Source organism: Hoplias malabaricus, chromosome 18, assembly GCF_029633855.1.
Source record: "Hoplias malabaricus isolate fHopMal1 chromosome 18, fHopMal1.hap1, whole genome shotgun sequence".
NCBI classification, from domain to species: domain Eukaryota; kingdom Metazoa; phylum Chordata; class Actinopteri; order Characiformes; family Erythrinidae; genus Hoplias; species Hoplias malabaricus.
In genome coordinates, this window is record NC_089817.1 from 10,416,092 (window position 1) to 10,437,630 (window position 21,539).

At 41.6% G+C, this 21,539-nt stretch overlaps 1 protein-coding gene across 3 annotated transcripts in view; it reads right to left on the reverse strand.

Moving 5' to 3' along the window:
- LOC136674271 (roundabout homolog 1-like) overlaps positions 1-21,539 on the reverse strand; it is a 237,555-nt gene that overhangs the window by 170,940 nt on the left and 45,076 nt on the right. For 2 of the 3 annotated variants that reach the window (XM_066650185.1, XM_066650184.1), the window contains exon 2: positions 21,286-21,372. In XM_066650185.1, the coding sequence (XP_066506282.1) occupies positions 21,286-21,372 (87 nt within the window). Of the gene's footprint in view, positions 1-5,878; positions 6,448-21,285; positions 21,373-21,539 lie in introns of those variants that run through there. The other variant, XM_066650186.1, reaches the window with a different exon arrangement.

A 21,539-nucleotide genomic window follows, 5' to 3' on the forward strand; every position in this document is an offset into this window, starting at 1 on the left:
AACATGACCGACTTGAACTTAGCAGCTGCAAACTTACATACCCTGCTGGTGTTCAGGCTCATTGCATAATCTCTGATTCACAAAGACAGGGATCTCAGCGCTTCAGCTTCACGCTGTCATTCAAATCCTGCCCTTGTCAAATCTGTTATGTTTACAAGTGCAGAGTTACAATTGTAATTTTCTGTACATTTTAGTCACGCTACAGACTACAGACTTTTAAAAAATCACATTTTTCCCAAAGCACAGGTGGCTCTGTAGCGTAGATGAGACAAGCATATCCTACATTTGAAGAACTTCCTAAGACCCTCTAGATCTAAACAAAACACGCAGAAGATCTTTGACCTCACCAAATTTGGTGCATATTCAGTCAGGTTCATCCCAGGCATTATCTGTATTTGGGGGCGCTATAGAGCTGTAGCTTTTGTTAGGTGCCAAACGCTCCTACATTTACTAGAGAAAGCTAAAAGAACCCATTTTTGAATAAGTATATGTGCCCTATGAGGAATAAAGTCCTTCAGCCCTTCAGCTACTCTGGCTGTATGACTGAAATGTACTGAGTAAGTGTGATGACCACTGGGAGATGAAGCACTTGTGAAGGTTCTACATGGATTCCTCAGCATGGGGGTAAGGCAGAGGAACGTCTGCTTGGTCCCTCAGCTTAGTAAACACCACAGGAAAGCAGGATGTAAACAATGAAATCCATCAAGATGCCTTCTGCACAGCTCTGACTGTGCATGCAAAGATGCACAAACACACATGTGCACATACAGTCCATTACACGCGCAGAGATGCTTGAGTGCACACCTTTAGCAAACAACTCGGCATGTGAGTGCAAAACACAAATAACCCCTTTTCAAGTTCAGATGGGGGATGGGCTCCTTTGAAAGAGAGAGTGAGAGAGAATACGCTAAGGGGAGATAAATGAAAACTGGTAATTTATTAAGGAAATATGAGCTCTGGTCCAATAGCTTTGAGTGTTTAATAATATAGAGCGCTGGACAACAGTCAGAGACCAGCTTTCATTTATTACATTTCCAGTCAAAATGACCATTAAGCTCAAGTTATTACTTTCAGAGGAGAATTAATTATAAGAATATCCTGGAGTTCAGACCAATATTAAAACATACACAGAAAATGGGCCTCCTAACCACCATGCATGGCCTGCTACAGCACCAAAAGTGTCCCCATCAGATAAAGAGCTTTCATCTGGGAGAGACAGGGGAAAATCAAGCTCCACTCTTGCTTCAGATCTGGGCGGGGTGGTGGGGGGGTGTATTGACAATTGTTACTATCCATCCTTTCACTGTGAGAACACAACTGAGAACAGGGAACAGACATCAAACAGAGGAGCTGCCGGTACTCTCAGAACAGCCCAGACCTACTTGTGTAATGAGGAGAAATTGCACCCAACGTCTAAAGCGTGGAATTATATCCCTGCAGATTTCTTTGGAAAATAGAAAGCAAAGGTCCTGGCAGATGGAACACTGTAATAAACACTAATACATCTGATATTGTTTTCTGTGTTTTTTCCTAACACTGAAAATGAGCTTGAATTTAACAGATGACTCTGAAGCAAAACAAATTCTCCACACAACTGTTTTCATTCAGAAGTTCCAAGTATTTTAAGGTGGAACATTATGTTTGAGTAAGAAACAGTTTGTTTGTTGCTGATGCTAAATTTCTCTGTAAGTTTTTACTAACTGTTTGAATTACCACAGAAATTCAAGTTTTAACTCAAGTCATTTAGTTTTTTTTAGCACTTACCGTCTGTGTTTACTTTCATGCAGTTAGCATTCTCCTTAAAGAGTCAGTTCCACTTTAAGTAATGAAGTGATAACAACAAAAGTAAGCACTACCCACCTATGGAGGAGGATTAGAGCACCACTGTCATCTCTTTTCAGACATTTCAATGTTCAGAGGTCTTTCCCCTATCCAGATGAGTTTTCTCAGCCATGGCTCAGCCAGCAAATCAGAGAGAACGCTTGAGCCATTTCAGAGCAAGACCCTTTGATTTTTGAGTAACATCAGATATTTTCAGGCACACAAACAAACCAGAAATGTAATAAACTGTGAGGAAACATACTTTGAATTTTATTAAAAAATGTTCTGGAGTAAAATCACAAACATCACCTTTGGCCATTTTGACTGGAAACAAATGAATGAATGGTATTCTCTGACTCCTGCACAGAACTGCAGCTGAAGCCAGGTCACTCCACACCCATTACTTTGCAGCTACTTATTTTCATTCTGCGCAAGTGCTGTGAACCCAATCTTTACAAGTCAGTAAAAGCTCAGAAAAGTGTGAAAAAGATAAGTTAATGAATGAGTGCCTTGAAGAAAGAGGGTTTATCACAGGCCCATGTCTTTGCTTGCACAGCGATAACATCATTCATATAATGACTCAGTGAACATTAGGCTTTAAAACGATTAGCCTGGTGTAGCGACAACTAGCGTATTTTAGCATGTGCCTTAGCTGTCGTTTATCAATCCTGCGGAGGAACTGAAGGAACGTCTGCCGCTTCACGAACTCTTAACTAAACACGCCTTTCTTAGGACCAGATATAATGGAGTCAGTGACAGCTCGGGTTAAAATGGCACATCTGTTAGTTAAGGTTTTGAAACTGTATGAATGCTGTCTATACAAGGCGTCACCTCAAGTTCAACCCTGCAGAGAAAACACTACGAAACGTCAACACACAAATCACACTCGCAGAATCGCGAGAGGGGATAGTAAACTGCTTTAAAAACCATTACACTGTAACTGAGACTAAGCCATGCCAAAGTCATCTCTGGCAAGGAGAAAGGACTGAGAGAGAAATGGCTCAATGCTACATTTAGCTTGAACTGCAAGCGTTTCCTTTTAAACAAACAGAGTCATTTCAGCAGACACAATAAATGAGAAACAGCTTGAGTCGCAGAGCTCTGTGGGGTGACTCGAAATACTCACTCCTTTTCCTCTCTCCCTCTTTCTCCCAAAGTCTCTTGCTCGTCCAGAGAAAAAGAGTGGAGCATTTGAGCTTCACCCTTCTATTATTCTACCATTTCCATGAGCTAGCTTACCAAGCTTTCCACAGAAACATCTATGCTCCTAAATCTAATAGAAATGCTGGCTTTCCAGAGTCACTGAAAATAGCCCAACTGCCTGGTACCTCTGGGTTGGGTAGAAAACCTATCCTAAATCTGTCTGTTATACAGCAAGAGATCAGAGCAACAACACTGAGCTGAGATCATGTTGCAAAGAGACTTAAGGTAACCAGGCATTAGCATTGCGCACCTATGCCAGGCCTGTGGAGTCAGTGAGTGAGTTCCAAGCCACCAGAACCTGATTCAGCAATCTCAGCTAGGCCTGGCTCCCATCATCCCCACTAATGGACCAGCCATGGAACACTGTCTCCGAAATGCCACGTTCCCTTTTGAAGGCTTCTCTTCCAAAACCCAGCGTCACTATCCCAGACGCCAGCTATGTGGCTTTCCTAGCATCTCCATCATGTCAGAAGCTATTTTCTTTGTGTACTCTTTCAAAAAAAAAAAAAAAAAAAGGCCAGAAAATGCAGCGCACGTCTCTCTCTTTCTGCCAGACAGAAGAAGAATCCTGGTCAAAGTAGAATGCTAATCGCTAATTTGGGAGAAGCCTGGAGGAACCACTACTGATTCTTTTGCATGGAATGAATAATAGCAGCTTGTGGGTGAAGAAACTATTTATCTGACCTTGCTTGGTTTCTCCAAACTCTGCAAGTCAGCTTTATGCAAGACTTTGCATTGTTTAAGGACTACATTTTTTTTGTTGATTTTTTTGGAAGGTGGTTCACACAAAGGAATATTTGCTGGTTGTTCTCCAGGAGCCCCCACACCTGCACAGGTCTGCAGAACGCTACCCGAGGCCCATCTGTGTCCTGCTATTGTGCTGCTGTCGGAGAGATGAAGGAGATGCTTTGAATTCTCCAACAATAGAGAAAGAAAACCAGCCAGAGAGATGCGAAAGAACTTCGGAGAGGTCCACCTGAAAACAATCTGTTTGGGTAAACCAGCAGGCTCTTTAGAAGGGAAGGTATGCGGGGCTTCAAGCCATTATGAGGCCATTGAGAAGGCTCGTCTCTGTAATCTGGAGGACTGATAAGGACCAGGATACACACACACACACACACACACACACACAGAGCTCATCCTACAAACCCTGCTGGTCTCTGCAGGTGCCTCTAAAACATGTTGAGGTTTCCTCTACACGTTAATGCACTGACACTCACTGTGCTGATATCAGACATTGCCTCTACACAGAGCAGTTGCTCATTAAGGCTTTTTTCACACAACCATAAGAGTAGAGACCAGAGTAGAGTATGGACTCCCTGGTGGCTTCTATGCATATGTTTGTGTGAGAGTGCATTCAAGGCATGCTGTCCTACTGTACACCGCAATTCATTATCAGCACTGCTGTTGTAAACCCATCAAAATAAGCCCATTTCAATTTGGGAAGAAGGCCAAAAACATTTAAAACTGGCAGCAATATCAATGGCTCTACTTGCCTTTGTCTACAGCGGAACAATCAGGAACCAAGCACCAACTAAAAGAAAAGTTGTCATGTGCAATTCACCTTCCTCGATCGTGAGGATATATCAATAAATGCAGTGTCAACATTGTTTATCTTTTGTTTGGGTTGACACCCTGATTCCTAATGACACAAAGGCGCCATACAGAAAGACAGAGGTGTGACTTCTCAGAGCTACAAAGTGACACTAATAACAAGCAAGTGATATCAACAAGCATATGGTACACACCAACATTGACTCATAAGGTAAATTAAGCACAGGCAGAATTTATGTACAATTTATGAACAAACCCCTGTATAAACTGTAACGTAAATAATGTAGGAGAGCGTATTTGTACCATTTCCACTGGTCACTTCACCTTAATATTCAAAATATTTAAAGAGTTTTGAGTTTTTTGAAGCATGAGAAAAGAAGATAAAAGGCTTTGTCCTGACAGCCACTATAGATCATTGCTGTTGAAGGAAAAGCTTACATCTCCACAGAAAGAGCTTCAGAAGGAAATTTCAATTTGCAATTTAATGTTTCTAAATTTGTTTTAATCATTTATCATGATTTTCCATTATTAATGTATGTAAAAACAATGAAAAACATCTGAAATGTAGATACAGGGTTATGCCTTGACAGATATATTAGGGGTGTAACAATAATATCATACTGATTTGTATCAGAGTGTATAAGCTACTAATATCGTTGTAGCATGTTAGCTTGTACGCAGCTTTTCAAACTTAGGTTTGAAATAGTAACACGCTTTACTTTAGGAGCACACCTTTAGTTTGAAATATTGTACTTTTAGGAAGGTAAAAAAATGAAATGAAAAGAGCTGTACTAAATGAAGCAGTGTAACTACCATTGTCTTTATTTTGGCACAGTTCTGTGTTAATGTATGTGTAGAAAGTAAAACTGAATTACATTTCTATTAATAATAAGTTATTAACTATATATTTTTTAATGATAGGATTACTTTTAAATATATTATTTTCTTTTGAGATATAAACTTTGTGAAATATTTAAATTACGTTAAAAATGAATTAACTCAATAATTAACCCCTAATTACTGAACACAGTGACTGACTGTACTTTTGAGAGGAGCATTTGAAGGCTCCTCGAGCACATGGCTTCATTACAAAGCTTCCTGTAACTGTATTAAAGCCGAAAAACGTTTCCAGTCGAAGTGTTGGGTTTGGCCATATTTCCCAAACCTTAACGTTGTGTTCTAGGGCTAGTTTTCTACCCTGGGACTCAGTATGTCCAGTATTTTAGACTCCACACTTCTATCATGTCATTTACAGGCATCCACCTCAGAGTGACAGACAACACACGGAAAGTCCATTTACCTGCGCTGAGGCGGAGTAATCCCAGTAAAATAAACAGTAACATTCCTATAGGTCGTGGCAGCCTTTCCATCATTTCTCGGGCTGTTTTTTTTGTTGTTGTTGTTGTTGTGCTTTTACAATTCCTCAAAGTGCCTCCAGTCCCGCTGTGAATGAAGCATAATCTCAGTATCCGAACGCAAACACAGTTATTTTCTCCTCTGTTTCTCCTGTAATCTCTGGTTAAGTTCCGGAGCGGTTGGGAAAGCGCGCGGCGGCTCTCATGATGCTCCGGTTAAAAAAAAAGAAAAGAAAACTTTTCAGAAAGTGACCAGACACTCGCCGGAGCTGTGGTCAGCACGTGCCTGGTGGCCGCTGTTTTTCCTCAGGGCGCGGAAAATCGCAGACTGCGGACTTCCATTGTAAAAAAAAATTTTTGAGCGTGAGGTCTGTCCGCCCCAGTGCGGTGTGGTGGTACCGGATCCAGGGGCAGGACGAGCTGAAAGTCCTCCACAGAAACTCCGCCCGGACAAGTCCACCGCGTGCGCGCGCGCGCGAGTATTTGAGCACGCGTCTGTAGGTGCGCGTGAGGACCAAACGACACCGTGTAAGTTAGCGGAGGGGCTACAGAACGTGCGACGTCGGCTCAAACACTCACACACTCAGTGTACATCACTGATTCGCTCCACCACGTGCAGACACAGCCAAGATGGGAAGTGTGTGGCCGCGCGCGCGTGTGTGTGTGTGTGTGCGTGCGTGCGTTTGTGTGTTTCATAGCAACTCTTCACTTCGATTTCATTCAAATCTCCCCAGCATCACACAGTCACTACTGCAGTTTCTGAGAGCGCGTGGGACGCAGAGAGAGAGAGGGAGGGGGTGAAATTCAAACAGGAAAAAAATGTAGAAATGAATAAATGAAAGACTAAAATAATGAGAAAGTAAAAGAAAAGGAGAAGGTAATAATTAAAAATGAAAAAGCAAAGGTAACCATTAAACAAGAAAGAAAGAAAGAAAGAAAGAAAGAAAGAAAGGCAGTGATGAAACCCAGGCTGCGTTGTGATACTACTTCATGACTGGAGAAAGGTTTAACTTGCTGTGGTAAATGAATCAACACTTAATTAACCTATAACTGACGTATTAATTCTTCTGTGTGTTATATTTCCACAGCCTGTTAGTTCTCCATGGGTCAGATGTCCTAACATTTGACGTAAAGCGGTCAGAAATATATATGTGTGATATAAAACTGTGCACATAGCTGTTATAAAATAATAAACAAGCTTCACTCAGAACTGAAGTGACCTTTAGCCTCAGTGAGATAGAAACAGCTCGTGGAGAGACTGTGATGGCTGTGAAGGCTTTCATTCGTCCAGGTTATTGAACTGTAGTAGCGGTAAATCAAGGCCACTGAAACTGAGGTGATGAAATTAAACTAGTCTAGTTGCACTGACTTACTGCCGCTAGACAAAGACCCAGAGAGTAAATGCGGGAAATCATTTCTCTCTAAGACCTTCTCAAACACTTAATCAGAATGAGTACATCCAGGTCAATATTATCAATTCATTCATTATTCAGTGTTTCACATCTTTGAGTCTCCTTTAGAATGTACACTGACTTTATTGCTATTTAATCCCCTCCTTCACTGACAGACAAAGCAAATGAATACGTCATAATTGCTCGAAGAAAACCGTTTATCTCAATTTTTCAGATTTCGGTTAGAACCCATTCATCGCACGTGACAACGGAAATGTTCCAAAATGAGGTAATAACAGCTGAAAGTTCTACCACAAGATTTGTTGTTGTTGTTTTTTATTCCTCGAGTAAGTTTTAATTTATATAAATAAAACATTTTTCATAGTGACCACAAAAAAGAACAGTTTATATTTCCATCTGTACACACTTTTTCTTGACGTATATCCGCCTAGGCTCATTCAAAACAAGACTAAGTCAGTTTAGCCAAACTTAAGCCTGAAGTCAGCACTATCCAACAGAAGAACGGCTGAGAGACTTTAATGTTGGGAAATTATCGACACCGGGCTTAAGTTATCTGGCTAACTGAGAAATCCGACTTTGCGAGACATTTCTGAGGATTCAGTCTCCCTCCTGTTTTCCAGTTTTGGGAGAAAACAGAAAGGACCTCCGTCCACTACAGAAAGGGTTAAGTGCGCCCTCTACTGACAAATACACAACATTACTGGCTCCAGCTCAAGGGGGATTCAAACATGGCTGTTAGGCCAGATATTATTTTCCCACCGAAACCCTTTCGTTTTTTACATCCTTTGGCACTGCGTGATGAAATTTAGTTTATTGTTAAATACAGCAAAGCATCTTTAAAACATCCCAAACATGTGGCCTAATTCACCCTTAATCCAGATTTACAAGCGGCTCGGCCTGTAAACGCTGTGATTTTCCACGTACTGTGAGTCTGCCCAAAATATGAGCTCCAAGTGCAGCTCGTGTAGGCACAGAAATAAATAAATAAACACAGGAGCCCAAGCCAAGCCCAAGCCAAATGTTACTCGTGACCATTTAATCTTCACTTTTATATCTCGATGAAAACGCATTGCAGTACAGTGGGAACATCTTTTTTAAAGCTGGTGTTTATGGGGAGGCTGTTGGCATGTGCCGACAAACACAGGAGTTTTACAGATGACCTCTCCCAGTGTGACACAGTTCCCACCCCTCAGAGAAACAGGAGAGAGGTCCTTCCATGATCAAGATCAGATTAAAAGAGAAAGGAGAAGTTAGTTGGAAAAAAAAGCCCTTGTGTCTCCTCCTGAGTTTTAGTGGAGATCTCACTAGTCTCACACTGTTCAGATTAGCAGTGATAATAACTCTGCAACATTAGGGTGACCAGATCTGAGATGGTGAAAAAGAGTACACCTCTATTTGCTACACATGGGAAAACATGGGAATTTCTTTTTTAATTCATCCGAGAACGGCATAGCTGCTCGAGATGAAGGTAGGTACATGAGCTTTGCCTGACGCAAACAAGGACTACTGACGTGCAGACTGACCAATTAAATGTTTACAGAGAAGGTTATCGGCCAATAACGGTAGCTTTACAGTCACACCGTCCAATCAGAAGATTTTAGGCTACTTCACCACGCCCCCTTCTCACTCAAGCGAACCAATCGGAGTAGGGGAGGGCGGGACTAGTTTGTGAACGAAACTTCTCGAAGTTCTATGTAAGCTCTAGAAAAACAAAATCCCAGACGTTTGTGAAATTCCGCCCGGACATTTTTTATGTCTTAAAAAGGGGACATGTCCGGGTAAAAGAGGACGTCTGGTCACCCTGTGCAACATACATAAAAATGGGAGCCATTTCTCATTAATTTCATATTCATAGATTTGTGTCTTCTGAAAGAAGGTGAAAGTGTAGACGTACATCAAACCCCATTTTAAGTGTTTACTCCTTAACCTCAAAATATGAAATTCTGATGAACAGTGGTGAGTTTTTAAGGGTTTAGTCACTGAAAGGGGCTTTAAAGAAATCCCTTCTTTGGTAATTCTCTCCTATAGGTAACATTTTTTCATAAAAGGTATTTTAGGAGAATCAGCATAATGTGTCCTGAGCCAGCAACAAGCAACTTTTGAGGAATAAAATGTTCCTCTGGGTTTCCTGCGCTCTTGAAAAAGGGAAATGGAGGACTGGCCCCTCGCCAACCTCTGCCAACCCTGAAGGCCCCTCCTTCCTTCTTGGACAGTGTAATGTTCTCCTGCTGAGAGAGAAAGAGCATAGCTGCATTCCCTGCTCATGCCTCAAATCCTTTAATTGCCCTGCGTGAGTGTGTGTGCTACTGACCGCTCCAACCCAGCACTCACTCACTCAGCCGAACCCAGCCTGGAAGCGATGAGGCTCAGCACGAGCCATAAACAAACAGTGCAAACACTGGCCACTTGCAAAAAGCCCTCATCAGCACATTCCACCCTTGCTGCCTTCTGCCTTCCCTCCAGCTTCTGCTTTCAAGAGTTAAAGTATAGTTTTACACACCTCCACTTTAAGCCCTGTCTGACACCTGACATTTACTTATTTTAATTTTTTTACCGGAGCTATGGGGTTAATGCCACTAAAGAGTAATGGATGCTTATATTTAAGTGATTAGCATTGGCCAGCTAAATCATTCCACATTTGCCTCAGACTATACTGAGTGGTTGAGTGATTTCAAACTGACTTGCTTATGTGGTTGCTGACACATAATGACATACTGTTTAGCATATAAATGGATAAAAGCATGCAGCGTGGCTAAAACAGCAGCCATTTTGAAGACATTTTTGGAAGAACATCGTACATTGTACAGGGTCAGGAACGTCAATAGCAAACCTGCTTGAGATTTAACAACAGCATGATTTGGGGCTGGGTGGCAGCAGGTAGTGTCGCTGTGGGTTCAAGTCCTGCTCCGGGTGACTGTCTGTGAGGTGTGTTCTCCCTGTGTCTGCGTGGGTTTCCTCCAGGTGCTCCAACAGTCCAATAACACACGTTGGTACGTGGATTGGCGACTCAAAAAGTGTCCATATAGATGTGAGTGTGTGAAGGACTGGTGCCCCCTCCAGGGTGTGTTCCTGCCTTGTGCCCAGTGATTCTGGGTAGGCTCTGGACCCACCCTGACCCTGAACTGGATAAGAGGTTACAGATAATGAATGAATGATTTGGGGCTAATGTTTAATGATTTAAGCATGTTGCTCAATGCTATCTTGGTGCTAAAAATGAGATTCCACTCATTTTTAGACTGAAATTGAGAATATTTATAGTGTTTTATAGGGTCAATTGTTCCCTCAGCTATTAATAAAATAAAACATACCTCAGTTTTGAAGACATATGCTCTTGGTAGTGCTAGCCTCTCTTAGCTAATTAACTAGCGAAGCATGCAGTTATCTTTTACATCAAAAATCTTAGTTTTTCAGAGAGGTCAGAATTAGAATGCGCAAACTTTTCAAATGATGGTTATACAAACTTATGCTAGAAGGAATGTATTATGGAAGGAATAGGTGAACTATGGATTAAACCAATCAGATCAGAGCAAATTGTGCTCCTTATTAAACTGATAAGGTTGAGGCAACGTGGAACTAAATCAAGGGACAACACGGACACAGTTGATTCGTAGTAAATTTTACAATAAGAACACAAGGAATGGAGAGGACCCTGGGAACACAGGAACAAGAACTCTGAATGGATAAAATAGTTCTAAGAGAGAAGACCCTGGAAAATGGAGACCCTTGAAATATTACAATCAAATTGAAACCCCAGTGCACAATTTAAAAAGCAATTAATGGAGTAAGGTTTAAATAAGGCTAGTGATTGTGTGTGTGTGTGTGTGTACCAGAAAAATGTAACCTTGTGAGGACCCATACCTGTTACACGCACATTCTGGGGACTGCACTTCCATGTGTATTATTCAGTTTCAAGGTGAAGACATGTTTGAAGTATGGGTTAGGATAAGGCTAAGAGTACTTACGGGCAGCTGAGTGTTCATTCTTCACAAAATGAACAAAATCTATTTAATGGCCTCCATAGTGCATGAAAACAAATGTGTGTGTGTGTGTGTTTGTGTGTGTGGAGACTGGAGTCACCTCTACTTTGCTACAGCGACTGTAGGTTCAGAGGCCTTTGAAGAAACAACTTTCAAATCTAATATACTGCTCTCTCTATATCTTTATGTGTCTCTCACTCAGTAGCTCTGTGCCTCTCTATTCCTTATACTTCCAGCTCTTTCCTCCTCTCTCTCTCTTTCTCCCTGTGTGTGTGTGTGTGTTTCCTATTCCTCTACCCCATTCCCTCTCTCCTAATGGTGCCTTATAAGAGCACTTCCATCCATCGCTGTGACAGTGCCGCTCTCCTCGTCTGACATAAAGCACAAAGGCAGACAGCAGAGGATACACACAGCAATCCCCTCAGACTCTGAATTACAGTGTTTCAATAGATGCACCCACTTCTTGGCGACGAGCAGCAGAGGGAGCAGGCCATTAGAGAGAAAAATCGCAGCACTAATACATGGGCTATGAAGTACTTCAACTCTAAGTCAAGTATGATGCGCGTTATCGACAGCTTACCTTTCCTCCACGGCCCCTTTCTAGACTTTCAGGTATCGGCTGCCTCTATAAAGGCCTTGCATTACAGTCATGTTTCCCTCAGTGTGCTCTGTGTGATAGTCTGCCACGGTTTGGATAACAACTTGTGGAGCACGTTCTATAGACACCTGCTCCCACAATCCAAGTCCTTATTAAAGAACTCCTTATCTCAAAGGGACAGATACTCCATAGCAAGTCTTTGGAGGGGAATAGTTTGGCAAAAAATGTACACTGTTTTCCTCTTAACCCAAGTACAGTCGACCAGCAGATGACAAGCTGAGTGTCTGAATCTCGCTTCTTTAGCTTTGCACTGCCACTATGAGCTAATATGAAAGAGCGAGTGAGGGGAATAACAAATAAACACAGGGGAAATAGTAGGTTTACCAATAGGTTTTAAAGCATTTTTGTGTAATGTATAAATGTATCAAAAAATGTCAAACATTCTCCCACACTCTCAGAAAAAAAAGAGTATTTATTTATTCATTCTTTCATTATCTGTAACTGTTTATCCAGTTCAGGGTCGTGGTGGGTCTGGAGCCTACCCAGAATCACTGGGCGCAGGGGACACACTCTGGAGGGGGCGCCAGTCCTTTACACGGCGACACACACACACTTATTCACTCACACCTACAGGCACTTTTGAGTCGCCAATTCACCTACCAACGTGTGTTTTTGGACTGTGGGAGGAAACCCACGCGGACACAGGGAGAACACACCATACTCCTCACAGACCGTCACCCAGAGTGGGACTGGAGCTGTTTGACTGCGACACTCCCTGCTGTGCCACTGTGCTGCCATGTCATTATTGTCATTTTATTTATTTCAAAAGAAACACTAGTAACCCTAGTAAGTATTAATACACTATCCTCCTGACCATCAACATCAAAAACACCATCTTTAAATCGTCTAAACCAAACCTGACACATACATTTGGATACAATATTATCCCCTAGAACAGAACAATTTGATGTACATGCTTTTGCAGCACATTTTCCTTTGATGGAACTCATAATGAATGCATTGCCATTGCTTGCCATTTTCGGCCCACTTAGTTTTTAGGTTATTTTTTGTTGACAGTAGTCATATTTCAAACTAAACAAGGGCTACCATAACATGACAAATAAACAGGAGAATATTTGAATTTTTAATTATATTTATAGGTTACACTTATTGTAGATTATTACTTATTGGTTGGTGTATTGGCTGTGTGGAACTGTGTGAGTGTGAGTGTGTTTGTGTGATGCCTTTTGATGGATGCCATATTTAGGAAGTGCTCCTGCCTTGCACCCAATAATTCCAGGTATGATCTAAACCAGATGAAGGGATTACAGAAGACAGATGAACAAATTAACGGTGGGGGGGGGGGGGGGGGGGGGGGTGCTTTGCCTGACGTTAACAAGGACTACTGACGTGCAGACTGACCAATTAAATGTTTACAGAGAAGGTTATCGACCAATAACGGTAGATCTACAGTCAGACCGTCCAATCAGAAGATTTTAGGCTACTTCACCACGCCCCCTTTTCACTCAAGCGAACCAATCGGAGTAGGGGAGGGCGGGACTAGTTTGTGAATGAAACGCTTCTCGAAGTTCAATGTAAACTCTAGAAAAACAAAATCCCAGACGTTTGTGAAATTCCGCCCGGACATTTTTTAAGTCTAAAAAAGAGGACATGTCCGGGTAAAAGAGGACGTCTGGTCACCCTAGTAGACACTCTTTACGATTAGTAGACACAGCATTCTTGAGGAGCTCCCACTGTGAACACATCCACACTGTAACTCAGTTGAATGAAATGGAACGCTCTGCAGCAGCCACAAATAAGCCTAAGGCCACCAGGCTCAGTGTCAAGTGTTGGCTGGAGGACTATAAAGACCCCAAACAGTGGGGTGTGCAGTAGTGAAACTGCATTTTTTTTTTTTTGGAGTGGGAGTTTCATCCAAAACTATATGGATGCCACTACTGGTTTAAGCCAGTTTGAGTGCAGCTTTGTTGGTTTTTAGAGAGAGCTGTCTGCCATTGTGTTAGAAACCACATAAGTGATCTATTTGGAAATGCTTAACAACTTTAAAACAGTTCAGACAAACATGTGGGGAGTTAGGCATGCATCTGCACAAAGCTGACTGGACACACAGAGGTTTTAGCTCCAGTGCAAAGCTAAAGAAACACAGACACCATGTCACTGTACGGTACACGGCTGGTAAACTACATTTGGTGATTGAAGATTAGTTTCTTCATGCCATATTTCACTTGTGTGTAGAGAGACAGATTGTTTCATATAGATGTGAAACAGACTGGGAAATGGGGTGTGATCTTTTGAGTATGCATGACTTTGTACATGGCATCACTGCTTATAAAGTCAATACTCTGCCTGGAAGACAATATTCAGAGTCAGATCTCTGCTGAACCCCAATTAGCATTGTCAATCGGTCAGGGGTTATTCTTGGTACTGCCCTGAGAATTCCTCCACTGGGGTCCAGCAGAATTCCCAAAAATGAATCCCAATACACACACACACACACACACACACACACAAACACAAACAGGGAGAGAGAGAAACTGAGCGCCTCACACTCAGCTGCCAAAACATAGACAGAGCCGCGTGGCTAATGTGATAAATATGATCTGTGGCCTCCCAGGCTGACTGACCTCACACACACACACACACACACACACACACACACACACACACACACACACACACACTCACACACTAGCAAGCAAGCAGGTGCAATACACATACACTTAGTTGAGTTTACATAGGCCTGGCATATCACACAGACACACTCATCAAATGCCACTCCACCTCTGGGGTCAACACAACAACAGATGGTGGCTGATGTTGTCATGGGAATGAGCCATAAATCCCCACAGGAAAAGGTCATATTTGGGCAACAAGACGATTTGAAAAATGTCAAGAGCATATTCTCTCAAGCCCAAGTGCATTTATTAAATCTACACGTGGGTGGATAGTGTAGTGGACGACACCCCTGCTCTCGGTATAGCTGACAGGGGTTCATTCCCTGACCTTGGCAAGCACAAGTGAAAGTCCTCTGGCTAGACTCCTAACCTTGCTTTCGTCTCCATGCTGCAAATGTGTGCAGAACTTTGCAGGCCTCCTTTATACAGTGCTGCTTTGCCACCTCTAGTCTTTAGAGTGCTGTTTTCTCACAGCTCTGTTGTTTACTGAAGGCCTAGAGGCGTGAAGCAGCTCTTTTTCCTGGCCAGATGCAGTTTAGTCCTTGTCTGGCCCTCAGTCAGTGCATCTGTTCCCCCTGGCTTCATGTTCTCTCACTGAGGCATGAGTGTCACTTCAGATTACAGTAGAACACTGGCAGGAGGAAAGCATCGCTGAGCTCAGAGCCACACTGCAAAGAAATGAAACCCTGGCAAGAGTGAAAGCATCTTAAACTCAGGTAATAACAGCACGACTGTCGAAACGAAAGCGTGTGTGTTTGAAAAAGTAACTTTATAGGAGGAGAGATAAATATTCACTGTAGGGTGCATTAAAGCAAGTAGATCCTAGTATTTTTGACCATTTCTGTTAATTAGTTGTTTCTAAACAACATACAGTAAAAATGACAGCTGCTGTTTTCAAACAGTTTAAAATAGAAGTCACGAAATAAGTTACGATTTGGATGACAGCAAAATTAAGTAATATTTTTCTACGTGAATTTGAAAATTGTTTGTAGACATCTATAATTATGATACTTGGTAAAAATGAATTGCTTTGCTGCAAGCATTTTCTTTGTAAAAGAAGTGAAATGATCCACCATTGCTGTGAGATAACTGGGTAATTAAAGATTAATTCTGTGATGAATGGAACCAATAAAAAATGACCGGACTGAGTAAAGAATCCAATCTTATTACACAAACCCACATTAGTCAAAGTCATTATCCTTTAGAGGAACACTGAGAACACATAAAGCTTACATAAGCGTTTCCTTTCATGGCGACATGTTTATGTAAGTTTCTGCCAGCTGATATAATATCATATAACCTTATGAATGCTGTATTTATGTAGTATTGCTTTTACCACGTGAGAATTATTTACAAAAGCAAAAACATACACTACATTTAAGACGCCTTCACCTACTAAGACATATTTTGGTAACACTTCCTTATTCATAAAACTTTATATGTGTGGCATTCACTGGAATATGCCTTTTGATAACTGCCATAAACCAGTGTCATTGCTCTTAAGAAGTTTATGTGAGAGCAGTGGCAACTCCTGCCAAACCTCTCAGGGTGGGTAATGGTTGCGATGACAGCTTGTTCAGGGGGTAAATTAAGTGATAGTCATCTAGACAACGGGCACATTCCACTGTACAAATTAATCAGGAATCTAACTTGACAGTGTTGTCTAACGTTGAAGTGTTTTATTTCTGTGGTCAACTCAGAAATACCACCAGTAGCCACTAGATTCTTAAAGCTTTCTCTTTATCAACTTATTGTACAGTATTTGTGGAGAGCTTTGTCCAGGAATTCATTATAAAACTCTTCTTCAATAAAGTTACTTTGCTGCTAGAGCGAATCAAAAATCAACTGTGTCACAAACAAATAAATCTGTGAGTCGCTCTGCAGGAGTACCAGAATAAAGAGTACTGTGAAGTTTATGGAAGTCATACTGACCAGATTGCTAGCTGCTCTCTCTACTCGTATGCATACACTGGGTTGTGCCCAAAATTAATTAGTGCTCTACTCACTATGTACTTCACTACATTGTGAGCAATGTAAGGAATACAGTAGGGGGTCATTTGGAACATGCCTCACTTTGTACATGAGGAAATATGTTGAGGCAAACCCTCTGCAGCTTGAAAAAAGAGCCTTAACATGAGAGATTTTTTTAATTATTATTATTATGTGAGTTTTGGGCGGCACTGTGGTGCAGCAGGTAGTGTCCCAGTCACATAGCTCCAGGGACCTGGAGGTTGTGGGTTCGATTCCCGCTCCAGGTGACTGTCTGTGAGGAGTATGGTGTGTTCTCCCTGTGTCTGTGTGGGTTTCCTCCGGGTGACTGTCTGTGAGGAGTTGGTGTGTTCTCCCTGTGTCTGTGTGGGTTTCCTCCGGGTGACTGTCTGTGAGGAGTTGGTGTGTTCTCCCTGTGTCTGTGTGGGTTTCCTTCGGGTGACTGTCTGTGAGGAGTATGATGTGTTCTCCCTGTGTCTGTGTGGGTTTCCTCCGGATGACTGTCTGTGAGGAGTTGGTGTGTTCTCCCTGTGTCTGTGTGGGTTTCCTCCGGGTGACTGTCTGTGAGGAGTGTGGTGTGTTCTCCCTGTGTCTGTGTGGGTTTCCTTCGGGTGACTGTCTGTGAGGAGTGTGGTGTGTTCTCCCTGTGTCTGCGTGGGTTTCCTCCGGGTGCGCCGGTTTCGTCCCACAGTCCAAACACATTTTGGTAGGTGGATTGGTGACTCAAAAGTGTCCGTAGGTGTGAGTGTGTGTGTGTGTTGCCCTGTGGGGGACTGGCGCCCCCTTCGGGGTCTGTTCCCGCCTTGTGCCCAGTGATTCTGGGTGAGCTCTGGACCCACCGCGGCCCTGAACTGGATAAGCAGTTAGAGATAATGAATGAACGAATGAATTATGTGAGTTTTCCACCATCTTGAAATTGCCCAAAAAAGAGGCGTGTCTGTACAGAACAAAACCTAACGCTGATTGGACTGTGATAATTAGAGATGGAACAAACTGTCTGGCAGAGCTTGGTTAAAACAGAGCTATGGCTTTTTACTGTAGTAGAATGAGTGAGAATATATGACTTCATAAAATCAGGTTCAATAATGCATTATAATTCCTGTTCATAAGAACACTGTAGACTAGATGATGAACAACGTTTTATTTATACACAGTGTTATGAATCCTGATATTATAAAGTCATATATTTTTTGGTAAAGCAACTTAAATTCAGATTTTACTAGTTATAAGAATTAAGACAAGCATATTTTAGGCAATGTATGACCTTACAATCCGTATAACAGATATATAAAGCATACGATATTACAGTATTTTACAGCACTGTGGTATCACAAAGATCTCTGTCTAAATACTCAGGTGTGTTTTGCATGTGTAAATAATATCATTTTTATCTGAATGAGATGAATATCTCCAAAAGTTCTAATGCTGTAAAATTTTATCTCCAGGACCATAAATGATCAACAATGTTTATGTATCAACTAACATTTTTTTTTATATAAAGAGCATAATAGGGCTCATAGGACATGTTACCCTTATCTTTCCTCACTGTGAGTGCAGTCAGACGGATCTCACTCCATTCTTCCAAACAGCATAGCACTAAGATAGCACTCTCCACTCCAGATAATGGAGGAATGGGTTTGGATTGCCTGTCTGTCATCCACAAACTGAAGAAAACAGGGCACTTCAGGGTCAAGTGGGAAGAGCTGATGACTAACACAGAGTTACAGGCTGAACACATGCCTCAAACAACTGGGTGGTGGGGAGGGTCAAGGGGGTCATAATTTCTGTCTCCGGAGGAGAGATCTAGCCGTCTTCTCCACTTTTCATGATGTTTACCTGCTCGCCCTTTGTTTCCACATGCTCTCCATTAATGTCTTGACTCTGTCTGGTAGAGTCCTTGCAATATAATCTCACTGTCTTTTGTCTGTCTCTGTCCTCAAGTTTCCCACTTTACCTAGCTCTCCTATCCTCTCAGGGCTAGTGGATTTAAGATTAGCAATGCTACATAGTTTTCTCAATTTTAATACGATACTCTAAATTGTTGATGTGGCTTGTGTATATCTTGAAGCTAAATGTGATGGTGTTGGGTCAGTTTCTAAAGAAAACCTCTTTTTTGAAGAGTGTATGTGATTTTAGAAGGCAGTTAGCATGATGCTAATTAATGAAATATTAGCTTTCATTTCTTTTTAGCTACATCCTAGTAGCTAATATTAGCTAAAGCTAATATTTCATTAATTAGCATCATGCTAACTGCCTTCTAAAATCACATACACTCTTCAAACCTGAAAAAGAGGTTACCAATAATGAGCTAAAGATTTGTCCGTATGCTATCCAGACCAAACTCCTGACCAGATTTGGACTCGCAAATTTAAAAGTCACATAGTTATAGAGGGCCAAAGAGGGTGGCAGATGATCATAATGTCATAGAGAAGAACACTGTAGCCATTTTCTTTGCAATTGCAACAGGAATACTGATGTTTACCTGCTCTGCTTCAGTGTCACAAGCTCTTACATTCTCATAGAGTAACCTTCAGATATAATCTCACTCACTCTCACTCTCATCCTCAGATGTGCTACTTTTCTGATGGCTAGCACTTTTATTCTCTCATGGTCTCATTTTCCGCATCATGCCACCATTCAATCACATCCTCCTTCCGTCCCTCTGTCTCTGGCGGCTGGGCTCAGGGTCACTCCTACAATGAGTGAATGAAAAATGACAAACGTCTTCAAAGCACTCTTTTCCTGCAGCCACTGATGCCCAGCCTCCCTTATTTTCTCCTCCTCTCTGTCTCTCTGTGTCTGTGTCTTTCTCTCTCTCTCTGTCTGCTTTTTTCAATTCCTCATTCAACTGCCAACTGACAAACCGTGTGTCTGTGCGATGTTCCTATTAATCGGGATGTCTGCCGATTGACAGCGCTCTCTCTCTCTCTCTCTTTCTCTCTATCTATCCATTTATCTATCTCCCTACACCCTCTCTAACTCTAATTTTGGCATTTATATATATATATATATATATATATATATATATAAATGGTCATTGGTTGAATAGGGCTATTCACTGTACAGAACTGTGTACCAGCCCCTACCTCTGCACAACACAAGTTATGGTCTCAAACACATTAAGAACGCAGGCAGTTCTACAGATTAACTCTTGACAAGGCCACAGCTGTTCACTGAACACCGTTCCAGGTGACGACCTCATGAAGCTGACTGAGAGAACACTAGGAGTTTCCAAAGCTGTCATCAAAGCAATATGTGGCTACTTTAAAGAATCTAAAGTATAAAACATATTGTGTTTTTTTTTTACACTTTTTTGTTTACTACATATTTCTAAATGCGTTCCTTCATAGTTTTAATGTCTTCCATATTCATTTACAATGTAGAAAATAATAAAAACAAAGAAAAACCATTGAATGAGAAAATTGACGGTTACTGTACATTCACAACATGTGGAAAATGGCCGAAAAATGTAGTTTTCCATATTATGAACCCTTTAAATCTGTCTACAAGGTTTTACTGACCTTTGGCTAATACCTAAACTTTATAGCTGTCAAAAAACAGAGTTAATCTCTGACACAACATGGTGCGCTAAAGCCAAAAGCTAGCATTAATCAGAGCATTGGAGGTAGAGCGTTATTCATGAAATGTTGTGGAACCAGTGGATGGACTGCGAGGCCATGCTTTCACTGGGAGTTTAGCTTTCAGAGCTCCAAATGAACCCAGACCGAGAGCGAGGAGAGAGTCTTAATCAATTACTTTCTCTGCTCGGAGACGCTGGCTCTCTGGGTCACAGAACTCCAACAAAAACATTCTCCAGCTGCCCGAGCTACATTGTCTTTGGATGTGTGATTCACACTCCCCAGAGCTGAGCCCATAGCCAATGAACAGCTTGCTCTTCCACAGAGTGAAATGAACACAATCTCAGGGAGGACATTCTTGATCTCGGTGAACCCTGACTTTCCTTCACTCTGAGGGAGGCCACGGCCCTCATTAACCCAGCTTCCTCTTTATCAGCGCAGATCTCTTTATTTTGTTTCCCTAATCAAATTGAATTAGGATGGTTAACCTCATGCTAACACTTTTTAATTGTTGTGGGGTTAAATCTTCATGCAGTAAGAGCTTTATAAAAGATCAAATCACAACCAATTTGTATCATGTGTTTAGAATGTGTCAGTTGCAGCATCCACTCAGAATGAATAGTTCATTGAAACACTGAATCTATTAGTAAGGGGCACTGAGTAATGACCGAGGTCTGTACCCTGCTAATCGAATGCTAAACTTCCACTGACTGTTAACTACAACAGCCATGTAGAGTGATAAACTCAAGAAGGAAACTTGTTAATCTAAATGTGTGGGAAAATGTGCTAATCTAAATCAACAACTAACTATTATTTTATTGCTAAGATGCTAAGCTGCTAAGCTGCTAAAATGACATTATTAAAAGTAAAGGAGGTCAAAAATATAGAGAAAAAAGATACAGAAGAATCCATTTGATGTTTCTAAGGAACTTTTGCATAGATTATTTATTAAAAACACAACTGAAACCACATTGTTTAAAGGTTTTAAAAGGTTAATGTTGAGTCTGAGTCTGAAACTGAATTGAGTCCATATCTGTGCTGAACGGTTTTGTCTAATTCAATGAGCAGCATTAGAAACATCTGTGATTAGAGCAGGTTTTACCTGTGTAACCTGGTGAGTTATCCTCATCATGGTCTGAGGACGGAGTGGATGCAGTGGCGTCACCTGGACCATGCTGTGTACTCATATCTGTCAGTAAAACAAAAACAAAAAGGCATTGTTTTCTTAATGCAAAGACAATACAATTAAACTTTAAAAATCAACAGTTTGTTGTGGACCAATAAGATGCATGAGCCCAGTGTGGAAGACCTCCAGCTGCACTGCTGTGTCTGATCCACTCTTACCAGCACAACACA